At 36.1% G+C, this 14,073-nt stretch overlaps 1 protein-coding gene across 1 annotated transcript in view; it reads left to right on the top strand.

The window, feature by feature from the left end:
• Positions 1-13,172, top strand: part of LOC128640028 (uncharacterized) — a 172,375-nt gene extending 159,203 nt beyond the window's left edge. The window contains exon 2 of the mRNA XM_053692330.1: positions 10,174-13,172. Coding sequence (XP_053548305.1) covers positions 10,213-12,240 — 2,028 coding nt within the window. The 5' untranslated portion in view covers positions 10,174-10,212 and the 3' untranslated portion in view covers positions 12,241-13,172. The remainder of the gene's footprint in view (positions 1-10,173) is intronic.
• The last annotated feature ends 901 nt before the right edge of the window (positions 13,173-14,073 follow it).

Below are 14,073 nucleotides of genomic sequence, written 5' to 3'. Positions count from 1 at the left end.
ATGATCCTGAGAGCTTACTAATCATGTAGGACATTTCCTTAACCTCTTTTTTTAGCTTGTATATGTTTGTATAGTAACTGTATGTTTTAATTTTTATATAAACAGGTCTCTTTACTTGAGCTTCTAAAGAAGTTTTTAATAGAACTGTTCATTAAACCATCGGAATGGAGGAAGACGTAAGCTGTTTTAGTAACAACTTCTTTTGGGTTAAGCACTTTTTAAATTTGTGTTTTTGATAAAAGTATTTACTTTTGGAGAGCTGCCTACACCTCTAGAGGACCTAAACAGAAGCTAAGCAGAGTGATATTGTCAGTAGGGAACTGGGATGGTAGAGAGTTTATGGAGCTGGGAGAGGGAAGGGGATTTAGTTTAATACGTTTTTCAACTAGTGCTTTTCATTAATTGTTTTAATATTAGAATAACTGTTTAATTTTATTCTTGGAAGGACTGAAAAGGACACCAAGCAGAGTGACACATCCTTGCTTCCTCTATGGAGTATTGAATTAGTGGTGAGATGGTGTAGGAGGGAGAGAGGAAGTGATTGTCACACTGATTGTTGGACCTTTTTTTAACAGGTGGAATTACTAATGTTTTAATTGTGTCTTCTTTATTAAAGGGCCAGTTATTTTTCAAATTAATGTTACATAATTATGCACATAATTATGGGGACAGTAGAAAGGATTTTAAAGATTTAATTCCCCAAACTCATACTTGTGGTGTCATAAAACCAGAACTTTGAAGCTTTTTCCTCCTATTCCTAAGCTCACTTTGCAGTTACATGAACTAGTACAACGTACTAAACAGCAGCTACGCCCCATCAGCAATTTGCTTGAGCAACAAAATAATGAACTTGAAAAAACTAAAGAAGAAGTTATCCATCCATGGTGGGGAGTACTCACTGATGTAGAAACACACCCGATAATGAGAACTCTCTCCTTAATGCTTATGTTTATCCAAGTTATAACAACAGCTGTGATACTGTATTTTTGTGTGATACTAAAGAAGATGAAGAGGAAGCTGAAAGCAAGGAACCAAAATGACTTTATTTAAGTGTTATTCTTGTTGTTCAGGCACGACTGCATACTCTTCTAATAAAGTTTACCCATAAATTCACACACAATCACATACACATCCCTCATCAGGTAAGTATGCTTTGCCAAACCCACCGTCATGCACCCACATTTCTCTCTATCTTCTGATAATTTGTTTTTCTGACTTGTAGTAATTTGTTTGGATTGTGTTAGGAGTAATAGTTAGTTTTTATTATTAATTGTATAACATTTAGGTTAGCAGTTGACAGTCCTAGGAAAGTACAGAAGAGCTCAAGTCGCCAAGGGATTTATTCCGGAGGGACGGTGGGTTGAATTTTTCCTATAAGGTTTTCGCTCCCACTGGGTTCTTCTGTATTAATGGGTATAAATAGAAAACGGGGCAACATAGGAGAAATTAAAGTGGGGGAATGTGGTGTCATAAAACCAGAGAATTTATCCCTAGAGTGTTCAAGTAGTTAATTCTTTAATTTACAAACATAATTTAAAATATAGACTAGGCCTCTGGCCTAGTCTTTGTCTAAGAAGGACACTCCCATATAGCCTTTTGATTGGTGTATGGTAGGACACACCTTAAATGAATTAAGTATACAATGGGAGCCAACAGTTAGTATACACACTTTTTTATCTTCCTCACCTCCTGGAAGCAACTGAGAGAGAGAGAGCATTGGAGGACTGAACTGGCTGAGTATATTAGCATTCGTATACATTTTACTTTGGGATAAATTCTCTTGTTCACTATGTTTAGTTAATATTGCTTAATCTGGGTTTGTTTAAAATAGAGTTGCCCCATATAATTTGGACTGTATCTTTATGTTTGTAGCTCTTGGTATTTCTTGAGACTTGTTTTATATTTTGTAGCCTATAGATAATTGTTAATCTTCATACCTATATTATTTGTCTTCCAATAAAATAATTTTAAAAAGTGGACAACCCCTTTGGTTTAATATTCTGGTATTAATTACCACCACATTTTGGCAATCACGAAGTGTAGACATTTTCCATGTAAAATCATTTTTTTTGGAAGATTAAATTATATAGGAATTTATAGTTTAATAAATTGAGGAATATTTCAGGCTTCTTGGCTACTTTTGCTACAAGAGTGTGGTATCTACTAAATATTACTTAACCAGTTTCCATTGTGTTTTTTTTTGTAATTTAATTTTTATTTTACATGTTGAATTTGATTCTGAATTAAAAAGCTACAGTCTAAGTGGTCTCTTAGTAAAAAAAAAAAAAAAAAAGAAAATATTTGATTTGGTTTTGTAAATACACAAACATTCAGTTTCTACTAATTGTTTTTGTTTTGTTTTGTTTTTTTGGTTTGTTTTTTTGAAATATTGAATTTTATTCTGACTTTTTCTGGAATTTGTGTCTGCTCATATTTGCATGGGATTTGAACTTAAAAATATATAGCCTAGTACAATTCAAATTTGGTTTTGTTTGAATTTTCACTTTTGTGAGCAAATGTTTCAAATTGTATGGAAATTGTGTAGAATTTAAAGTTAGGAAAATACAGTTTAACTTGGGGAATATGCTAAGCCATCAGCAGTTTGAAGCATAACAAACTCTAATAATCTATTTCATTATTTATTTATTTTTTTAAACTTTGTTTGAAAACAAATAGCTTAACTCTTGGGGTATATGTAAAAGCTTAAACAGAAGTTAAAAGTTATTTAAGACTTTCTAATGTCTTTATTTTTTATTTTATTTTCCCTCTCTTTTTCAATTTCCTTTGTTTTTCTTAATTCTTATTACATTGTTAAAATATTGTGAGCAGATGGTTCAGATTTTTTTTTTTTTTTTTTAATTAAGTTTGTATTGAATAAAAAGGTGTGTAACCTTTGTTTGGGTAAAAAAGTTAAAAAGTAAATAAATAAAAATTGCATTTTAAACAACCATTGGTAGACGCTTCTTGTTTACTATTTTATATATCCTGTGTTTGGAGCAGAGGCTGAAACCAAGGATACAATTAAAATTAGCATTTTTGGTTCCAGCCCTTTTGTGGGTATTGTTACATTGCAGTCAGCTTTTAATTAGGTTTTTTTTTTTACAATGTGTAACCTTTGAGTAACAAAAAGTAAAACATTTGCATTTTAGGAGCAATTTGATTTTTTTATATATATCCTGTGTTTAAAGTAGATACTTGGAACCAAGCTACAGTTGAAATTAGCATTTCAAAAAGTTCTATAGAAACTACTTGAAACAACCTTTAAAATGTTTTAAGCTCCAATACAGTTATACATATCATTTATTTGCTTTGCTTAAAATATAAGTTTAGATTAATGTGACCCCCCCTGCTAAACAATCAAAATTTAAAATATTACTACAGTTTTCCTCCATTTAATACTATACTTCCATTGCTTTAGCTATTTCTTTTAGTAAAAATATTAAATAATTTAGAAATAATTTAGAATTAATTAGCTTGGAATTTAATGTGGTTACATTTAGTTTAGTATATTCATTCATAGGCAGTAAACAGCTTCCTTATTTATTTTTTTTTGTTCACTTTATTTTTGTATTATTTTTTTTTTATCATTATTTTTATTTTATTTTTATTATTTTTTTTATTATTTTTTTTTCCTTCTTCTTTTCTCTCCAATTATTTTGACTAGTAATTGTTGAGGGTCTTACTATTATTTGTAATTATTATTTTTATTATAAGTAGTAGTGTTAATGGTATTGGTACTGGTAGTGAGAATAATGTTAATAACAGTAAATTATTAGTAATTGTTTGTTTTTGTTTTTCTCCTCCTTTTCCCTCTGCTTCTCCTGCTTTAAATTATTTTTGCTATCTTATTTTTGATATAAAACACTTTAATCTTGATACAATTTAGTGTAGCCTCCCATACATTGTATCTATTGCTTAGGTTATAGATACCTATGTAACTGTAACTTTATTTCCTTTTAATTTCACTAATTTTATAACTTGGTAAGGTCATTTTGTTTAAAATAAGCTAACAGTGTTTTACTTAGAATATTTTTTTTTTCTCTTCTTCTGCATACAAATCATAGCAACTGGTACATATTGAACTATTTCTGCATTACTACTCAGTTTGCTTTGATTTCTTATAATTATTTATTTTATTTTATTTTTCCCTTCTGCTGCTACTTTAATTTGTTTTGCTATCACATTTGGGTTAATTTTGTTTCTCTTGCTTAGGCTATTATATTCAGTGTCTAACCATATTTTAGTCACATGTATTTCTAAATTATATGAATTAATTTTAATTACACAAATTTTATAAGTTGTCAAGGTCATTTCAATTTTTTTTTAATCAAACATTAGTTAACAGTGTTTTAATTAGATTTTTTTTCCCTCCTTTTACATATAACAAATAGCTGTTACATACTGAATTATCAGTGGGCTACTATTTATTTTATTGTTATTACAAACAATAGCATTTCTTTCCTATTTTAATTGTAATTCTAGGTAATAATGTCTTTTCCTGGGGCAAAATATTTTTCTGATGCAGTAAGGGAATATTTTAAAGATGATATTATCAAACATGATGGGCCATATATACTTCCAGAACCCTGTGAATCAAAAAATAACACATATGAAGGTTTTATGGATGTGTTAACACAAATAGTGTTAAACAAAAAGAACTCTAATAAGAAACGTAAAGCATTAGTAGTTCAAGCAGTCATTGCTACAATTGGTGGACTTGCATACATAATAGAAACATTAAAGAAGGAAAATAAAGATCTCACAGGAAAGATGGAAGAGGCACTAAACAATAGAGACTGTCTAAAAATAGCATCACTTAGAACAACGAATATGGTGGAAGAACTAGAGGATGAACTAAGAATAATTGAAGACCAGAGAGATTCATATGAGTGTAAAATCACAGAGCTTCAAAATATTATAATGGAGCAAAAAAACAAATCTTATATACAGGAAGACAAGGAAGGAAAAGTCATTCCAAGATTATACCCGAATTTGGAGTCGCTATGGCCTAGTAAAAGAGAGGCAAAACAAGATATAGAGCAAGGTCAATTACTACTGCCTGTGCCTTTAGCACCAGTTATAGTATCTGAGACTTTTAATGCACATAAAACACCTACAGGTTTTTCAATGCAGACTCGCCCCATGTCTATGATGGATAAAGACAATTTTCAGAAATGGTGGGGTGCCATGCCTCAGAATGATTTCAACAAGTTCACACATTGGTTTCAGAGGGGAGCTGAGAAGGCACAAAAAGGAGGTCTGTGTTTTGATGAATGGACTGAATTACTAGAATTTGCTCTGGGTCCATTTGCAAGCAGACTATTGGGATTTAACACAAGTGTTTCAGATCAAGCTGGAAGAATAGCTGCAACCTACTTCTACTTAACTAATGTAGAAAAGGAAATTAGCCACATTACAATGAGGCCTACAGATGGCCCCCGGGAGGTAGCACAGAGAATACTCTTCTGGTGCACCCTAAGGCAGCCACAGACACCAATGGTACAGGGATCAGCAGCACATATAGCTCGTGTGCTTGAAGCCCTTCCCCGTGAATGCCAGGAATTTGTGCATCTGTTTGATCAAATGCCTACAGATTTGGAAATGGTATTAACCAGGGCAGATAAGTGGTGGATGGATTACTCACACAAAGATCAAGCATGTGCAGTCTCAGCAGTAAAACCATTTAAAGTAGAAGCAGGTAAGACAATGCAAAGTAATTGGAGAAAAAAACGTGAAGAACCACAGTGGAACAATCGTAATAGAATCAATGGAAACTGGAGAATAAATAGGCGTGCTGATTTACAGCAGGAAAGATACAGTGGTGACTGGAGAAGGAATGAAGTGGCAGAAAATAACAACAAGGAAAGGCACAACAGTGACTGGAGAAGGAATGATATGGAAGATAATAAAGGCAATATGGGATACTAGGACCTGAGAAAGCAGAATGACAGGATGGGAGAAGAAATAGAAGCATTAAAGAGGCAAATAGAGGCAGATAGGAAGCCACAACGTGAGGAAAATAGGACACAATATACTGTAATAAAGGAGGAAGAGAAACACAAATCAGAGTGAAGAGGCCCAACCCCTGCTCAAGACCGCCTCATACATGCAGCTGACCTTGGCATGGATGAGGCAGGTCGGCCCACCATATTTACTTACATTGCAGGGGTGGGAAAACACATGTTGTTAGACAGTGGTGCAGCGGTTACTATGACAAACAGGGTCACAAATGGGAACAGCTTAGTTAAAATAGTAGGAGTTACAGGGAACCCACAGGAAGTCAGTGCAGGGCTGATAGAGATTAAGGTGGGTGGAGAAACAGTTAAAGTTGAAGCTATAGTTGGATGGCCTGAGGAAATATTAGGGATAGAAGCATTAAAAAAAGGTAAATTTATTGTAGACTTTGCCAACCAATGCTTGTGGAAAAAGGAACCAGGTAGTGAGAAACATGGAGGGACAACACAGACAAATGGTACAGTGTGTCCCATGGCATACATAGTGGCACCAGTAAAAAGCCTAGGAGAAAACAGGCTACAGTTGGAGGGGCGACCAGAATAGTTGAAGCAACTCGTGCAAGCAATTCCAGTATGGGCAAGAGATAAGCTTGATTGTGGGAGAATGGATACAACAGTGCTACTTGAAGGAAAAGATCCACCATGGCAGAAGCAATACCCAGTTCCAAGGGAATCTGTGGTTTCTATTACAGAAATGATAGAGACACTGGAGGAACGTGGAATCATAAAATCTGGAAATGGATATGGATGTAATTCTCCTTGTTGGCCTGTCAAGAAGGCAGTATTGAAAACCAGTGAAGCAGAAGGCAAAACAGCTCCATCCTGGAGACTTACCATTGATTACAGAGCTGTCAACAAACTAGCAAAGAGAATGGCACCAGTCGTATCAGTCTATTGTGAAATGATGTCAAAGATATCACCAGAAATGAGAATATTTACAGTAATAGATGTAGCAAATGGATTCTGGTCAATACCCCTGGAAAAAGAATGCCAATACCGGACTGCATTTACCTGGGAAGGACGGCAGTATGCCTTCACAGTTCTGCCACAAGGGTACTGTGATGCCCCAGCTATTTTCCATACACACATGAAGGAAGCATTATCACAATTCCCACGACCTGAACGTATCATCCAATATGTGGACGATGTGCTTCTTCAGTCTCCAAATATGGAACAACATCAAAAAGATCTGACACTCTTGCTAGAGTGTATTAATAATGCAGGACTAAAATTAAATGGTGCAAAAGCTCAGTTGGCCTGCAAGGAAGTTCATTTCTTGGGAGTAACTATAACTGGAGAGGGTAGAACAATTGATCAGGATAGAGCAAAAGTGATTGCTCAACTACCAATCCCAACTGATCGTACAGCACTACAATCTTTGTTAGGAATGATGGGCTTCTGTAGAGAATTCACTCCAAGATATGCACAGCTGGCTCAACCCTTGTATGAAATTCTTAGAGCAGAAAATTGGGATTGGTCTGATGAACATACTAAGGCTGTTAACCAGTTGAAGACAGAACTAGGTAGTGCACCAACCCTTGCAAGTCCTGACCATGAAAAAGAGTTCAGGTTGTATCCCATCACAATGCCAGATGCACATGGAGTAGTCATTACTCAGACCTGGGGTAACACAGAGCGACCAGTGGCATTCGGATCCCAGACACTTTCAGCTGTGGAACTGAAATTTGGATGGTGTGAGAGAATCATATTGGCCGCATACTGGGCAGTGAAGCGATTTAAATACCTATTTGGCACACAAAATGTAATTATCTGTACCCACCATACACCTTTAAAAGTACTCAGGCAAGGAAGTCTGACAATCAGTCATATTAATAATGCTCGTATACAAAAATGGACAGTGGCATTGCTTGCAGATAACATTTCAACACATGAATTAAAAGAGCCAAAGCAATGGGTAGCTGGAGTTTGTATTAAAGGAAATGCACATGAATGTCAGGTCAACCCAGGACCAACGTGTCACCCAGTATTCAAAGATGCCACTAACTTAATGATGACTAAAGAACCTATTTGGTACACAGATGGTAGTTGTCATCATGTACAAGGAAAAAGAGTTTCAGTGATTGCTGGAGTAAAGATTCAGAGTGATGAGATTTTAGAAGAATTTGGATTCAAGCTAAAAGCTTCCTCAGCACAATATGCAGAGCTAGCAGCTGTTGTGCAAGTTCTTTACCAAGAATCAGGAAAAAGTGACAGGGTGACAATAGTCTTGGACAGTGACTGGGTTTTCAGAGGAACATGTCTGTTGCTGAAATGGTGGGCTAGCAATAAATTCTTGGCTACAGATGGATCAACAGTAAAATTTCACGGTCTTTGGCAAATTGTGGAGACTCTATCCCATGACTTTCAAAGAATCAATATGATTAAAGTACGTGCCCACAAAAGAACAGGGCCTCATCGAATAGGAAATAACCTTGCAGATCATCGAGCAAAACAAGCAGCAAAGTGGGCTGAGGAATGGAAACCAGACTCCGAAGAAAGAAAGCTAACTGTAGCTGCAACAACAAGGGGAGAATCTAAAGTGGTACAAAAGAGAATGCAAGAATTGCAAGAACTTCAAGATGAAGATGCTGAAATTAAATAACTCAGAATGAGAATAAGAGGAGGAGAGGAAGTACATCATAAAGGGAAAATGATAGTGGAAGAAAAGGGTCTGGTTTGTGTACTAGAAGATGGCTTTCCTGTCTGGGTTGTACCATTCCATATTAGGAAAGACATCCTTAGATGGATACATGGGTCACAAGCAGGAGGACACCCAAAGATAAAGGAAGCAAAGGAAAAAATACAGAAGATGGGATGGTGGCATGGACAGAATAAGGACCTTGAAGATTTTTTGGACGGCTGCCTCACCTGTGCTAGATTTGATCGATCTAACAGAAAGAAAAGGGGAGAACTAATGAGACAGCCACCTGTAGGACCATGGGAAAGAATTCAAATTGATTATACTGGACCACTGCCAACAACCACACGAGGGAATAAATACATTTTGATGGTAGTGGATAGTTTTTCAAGATGGATGATCGCAATCCCAACAAGGAACTGTACAGCAGTAACAACTGCCATGAAACTAGTGAATGAAGTAATTACTGTGTGGGGGGTCCCAAAAGTAATTGATTGTGATAATGGAGCTGCATTTATTGGAAATGTAATGAAGGAAATGTGCAAAATGGTTGGAATAGATCTGAAATATCACATACCTTACCATCCACAGGCAGCAGGTCAAGTTGAACGGATGAATGGGACTGTAAAAAGAGAACTTATGAAATTGGTTGCAGAACATGGGTCAGCCTGGGACACCTATGTACCTTTGGTATGTGCAAGGCTTAGAGCCAGACCCTCTAGATCTACAGGATTTTCACCCTATGAAATCCTTATGGGGAGGCCAATGCCATCCTGGACCAACTGGATGACCATTCCAGCACCAGTGGCATTACAAACTGCAGCCATCACAGATGAATGGGTAAAAGAGCTTGCCACACATCTAGAAATTGTGCACAAAGCAGCAGCAGTAGAAGATGAGAATCAGTACCAGCAACGGAAAAGATGGCATGATGCCTCAGGAGATATAACTACATACCAGGCTGGTGACAGGATTATGGTACAAAACCATGATGAACTTCTACCATGGGGTAGAGCAAGATGGAAGGGTCCATATACGGTCATAGATAGATTAGGGGCTGCAGTATACCTGATTGACCATGCAGAAAAAGGAGAAGTCTGGCTGCATGCAAGTCAATTAAAACGATTTAAAAAAGACAAGGTTAGGGACCCAGCAAACAACATGCCTTAGTAAGTATACATACACCCTAAGACCTAGAAAATCATAATAGTTAGGTCAGGAAAATAAAATGGGTGTAAGTTAAAGGCAGCAAATGATAATTCATTTTGGGAAATTGAGTATGTGGGTAGCAAAAAAAAAAAAAAAATGAAGAGGGATGAAAATGATTTTTAATAGTCATACCATAAAGTTCCTATAAAGATCTATACATTTCCTGTTTTCTATGCCTTATGTTTATATGCTAACTATATTTTGGTCCTGTTTTGTGTTTTTATCTTCTCTCTTTTACCCAGGGAAATACAGAAGAAATAAGAAGAGAATGAGAAAAATATATTTCCCCATTCACTAATTACAAATTATTAGTTTATTCACAGGCTCGTCAGAAGATTGAGTTCAGAAGAAATGAAACCTAGCCAAGGAGGATGGTGTCTTTTTCTGGCACAACTGATGAGTATAAACTGTATCGGAATGGGAAGAGGGAGACCACCAATTAGACCAGAGGATACAGCATATAAGGGACTTATTTTAAAAGGAATAGAGGATAGATATATACAGGCAGATAGATTTATTTGGCAGAGGGAGTTAAAAGTAAAAGAAATTGGTGACTTACATTTGAATATCATGTTGCCAAATGATAGTATGGGGTTAGCTCTTAGGGCACCAATAAATGTGACCAAGGGACAAGAATGGAACTGGGTGGTTAGAAATGGGCAGGTAACAGCTAATGGAATATTTATAGATCGTGTGAAATTGACTTCAACCTCCCAAGGATACTATAAACATATTAATATCATAGTAAGCAACATATCTTTAAATGAGGGTGGTGAATGGGAGGTTGCTACTATAGCTTCACATCCCAATAAAGAATTGAAATGCAATCTTAACACTGGAGAGGGGTGTGTATTAACAGTAGATGAGGTAACACTTTCAGTACAGAAAAGGGAAAATTGTAAAGATCAGATAAGAATTCCATGGCCAAAAAGGGGAATCATTGTAGTCCCTACACATGAAACTGTGGTACAAGGTGTAGGATGGACATATTACCCCATAATGTTAGATTTTAATTATTTCATGATTCCTTTAAGGTGCTCAAGACAGCAGCGCGAATGGTTCAAAGGAAGGACACAGGAGATTATTGATGAGTGGACAGAAACAAAGAGAAGGGACAAGCGAGATACCATAGCAACAATTTTGGGAGGAGTTGGAACCGGATTAGGTGTGTGGAACTCAGCTGATATCATAGGACTTAATAGCAGAATTAACTCTCTGACAGATGGTTTTGGCCATGCCATGAAAACAGGTGGAGTAGCCGACTCACTTATTGTAGAGAAGTTGGGAGACAATGTAGATGACATACACACCATTGCCCACAATTTACAACTAGTGGAGGAGAACATTGCCGACATCTCAAACAGCATTAAAAATGAAGAAATAGGAGCTGCCATCTTTTGCTCCATGACCGGGAATAAACTATTATCTGATCTGAAGGATACTATAAATGATATAAAAGGAAACAAGTGGACAGAAAAACTTAATGCAACTAAGATCATAGCAACATTAAGGAAAAAAGGTGTGATAGTTACAGAGGACAATTTAAAGCATGCATACATTGAGGGACCAGGACAATGGCTACCGGAAGAATCTGAATCTGGGAGAGTTGGACTAATCCTAGCAATTCCACGTTGGGAAGGAGAAGCGGAACCATTGAATTTTGTGCATAGTATTGGTACTTTTAGCCAAAGCACCTACCAGCAACATTTTCCTTCAAAAAAATTGGCAACTATTACAGAAGTAGTAATTGATGAAGGCTGTTGCAAGAAAGTTCAACATCGATGGCTATGTACCTGCACCTGGGAAACTAGAGACATTGAGAATGGATGGGTGCAGTTTACAAAAGCTGAGCTGGTACGCGAGGTCATTCATATTGGAGATATGGCCTGTTTCATAGGCCATAAGGAGTACAAAACATCAGATGAGACATGCCCAGTGGAAGAAGGGACATGTGTTAGAGTAACAACACCCCTCCATGTTGGAACACATACTGTCTTTCCATCAGGAAACCTCACTACTGACTGCATGAATTTTACTGAGGACACTGTCTGGGAGAATTGGACTTTGAAGCTTTTTCCTCCTATTCCTAAGCTCACTTTGCAGTTACATGAACTAGTACAACGTACTAAACAGCAGCTACGCCCCATCAGCAATTTGCTTGAGCAACAAAATAATGAACTTGAAAAAACTAAAGAAGAAGTTATCCATCCATGGTGGGGAGTACTCACTGATGTAGAAACACACCCGATAATGAGAACTCTCTCCTTAATGCTTATGTTTATCCAAGTTATAACAACAGCTGTGATACTGTATTTTTGTGTGATACTAAAGAAGATGAAGAGGAAGCTGAAAGCAAGGAACCAAAATGACTTTATTTAAGTGTTATTCTTGTTGTTCAGGCACGACTGCATACTCTTCTAATAAAGTTTACCCATAAATTCACACACAATCACATACACATCCCTCATCAGGTAAGTATGCTTTGCCAAACCCACCGTCATGCACCCACATTTCTCTCTATCTTCTGATAATTTGTTTTTCTGACTTGTAGTAATTTGTTTGGATTGTGTTAGGAGTAATAGTTAGTTTTTATTATTAATTGTATAACATTTAGGTTAGCAGTTGACAGTCCTAGGAAAGTACAGAAGAGCTCAAGTCGCCAAGGGATTTATTCCGGAGGGACGGTGGGTTGAATTTTTCCTATAAGGTTTTCGCTCCCACTGGGTTCTTCTGTATTAATGGGTATAAATAGAAAACGGGGCAACATAGGAGAAATTAAAGTGGGGGAATGTGGTGTCATAAAACCAGAGAATTTATCCCTAGAGTGTTCAAGTAGTTAATTCTTTAATTTACAAACATATTTTAAAATATAGACTAGGCCTCTGGCCTAGTCTTTGTCTAAGAAGGACACTCCCATATAGCCTTTTGATTGGTGTATGGTAGGACACACCTTAAATGAATTAAGTATACAATGGGAGCCAACAGTTAGTATACACACTTTTTTATCTTCCTCACCTCCTGGAAGCAACTGAGAGAGAGAGAGCATTGGAGGACTGAACTGGCTGAGTATATTAGCATTCGTATACATTTTACTTTGGGATAAATTCTCTTGTTCACTATGTTTAGTTAATATTGCTTAATCTGGGTTTGTTTAAAATAGAGTTGCCCCATATAATTTGGACTGTATCTTTATGTTTGTAGCTCTTGGTATTTCTTGAGACTTGTTTTATATTTTGTAGCCTATAGATAATTGTTAATCTTCATACCTATATTATTTGTCTTCCAATAAAATAATTTTAAAAAGTGGACAACCCCTTTGGTTTAATATTCTGGTATTAATTACCACCACAATACTTACCTCACCTTCCCTTCCTATCCAGCCTCTTCTGCTCTTCTGGTTTCTTCAACAGCGAGGTTATTAATCCCAGCATAATCGGTCGTCTTTATTAGCTACATGTAGTGCGCTGTCATGCTTGGTAAAGCTTTCGGCTGCTTTACCCAGCGCAGGAGCGTGCTACATGTAGTTCAATGGCACAACCTAGTGCACTGTGATTAGATAGTGCCCCCGTGACGTACTGTTGAAGAAACCTGAAAATTAAGGTGAGTACGGTTTGGGTGGGGGTTAGAATCTTTCTTTTGCATGTGTTGCTAGGTTAATGTTACATAACATAACATAATAACATAGTGCAGAATTATGTGACATTAATTTGAACGTTGACTAACCCTTTAATTTGTAATGTAGGCTGTACATGACTGATTGTCTTTTTATTAGCATTTTTAAACATTTCTATTTATATAATTTTGTTACTTTTTTAAGTTACCCCAATATATTATTCTATATTAAAAATAGTGTCTTTTTTAACTTGCTAAAGAGATGTTAAAAAAAAAATAGCTTCATTATTTTCAAACATGAGGAGATTATTGGGGGGGGGTTGTTGTTTTTTTATTAAGATCCTCTTTTGGAATCAAAATTATACAAATCTGATAAGTCCTGTTTCATACAAAACATTGGTATAAATCTGTAGTGATCCTGAGAGGACACTAATCATGTAGCAACATTCTTCACCCACTTTTTTATGTTTTTTATTTTGTAAAATAACTTTGTATGTATTAATATTCTTTAAACAGGTCTCTTTACTCGAGCTTCCCAAGATGTTAAATAGAACTGTTCATCAAACCATCAGAATGGAGGAGAGAGGTAAGTCATTTTAT

Source organism: Bombina bombina, chromosome 9 (genome assembly GCF_027579735.1).
Source record: "Bombina bombina isolate aBomBom1 chromosome 9, aBomBom1.pri, whole genome shotgun sequence".
Taxonomy (NCBI): domain Eukaryota; kingdom Metazoa; phylum Chordata; class Amphibia; order Anura; family Bombinatoridae; genus Bombina; species Bombina bombina.
This window is presented reverse-complemented; position numbering and strand designations above follow the sequence as displayed.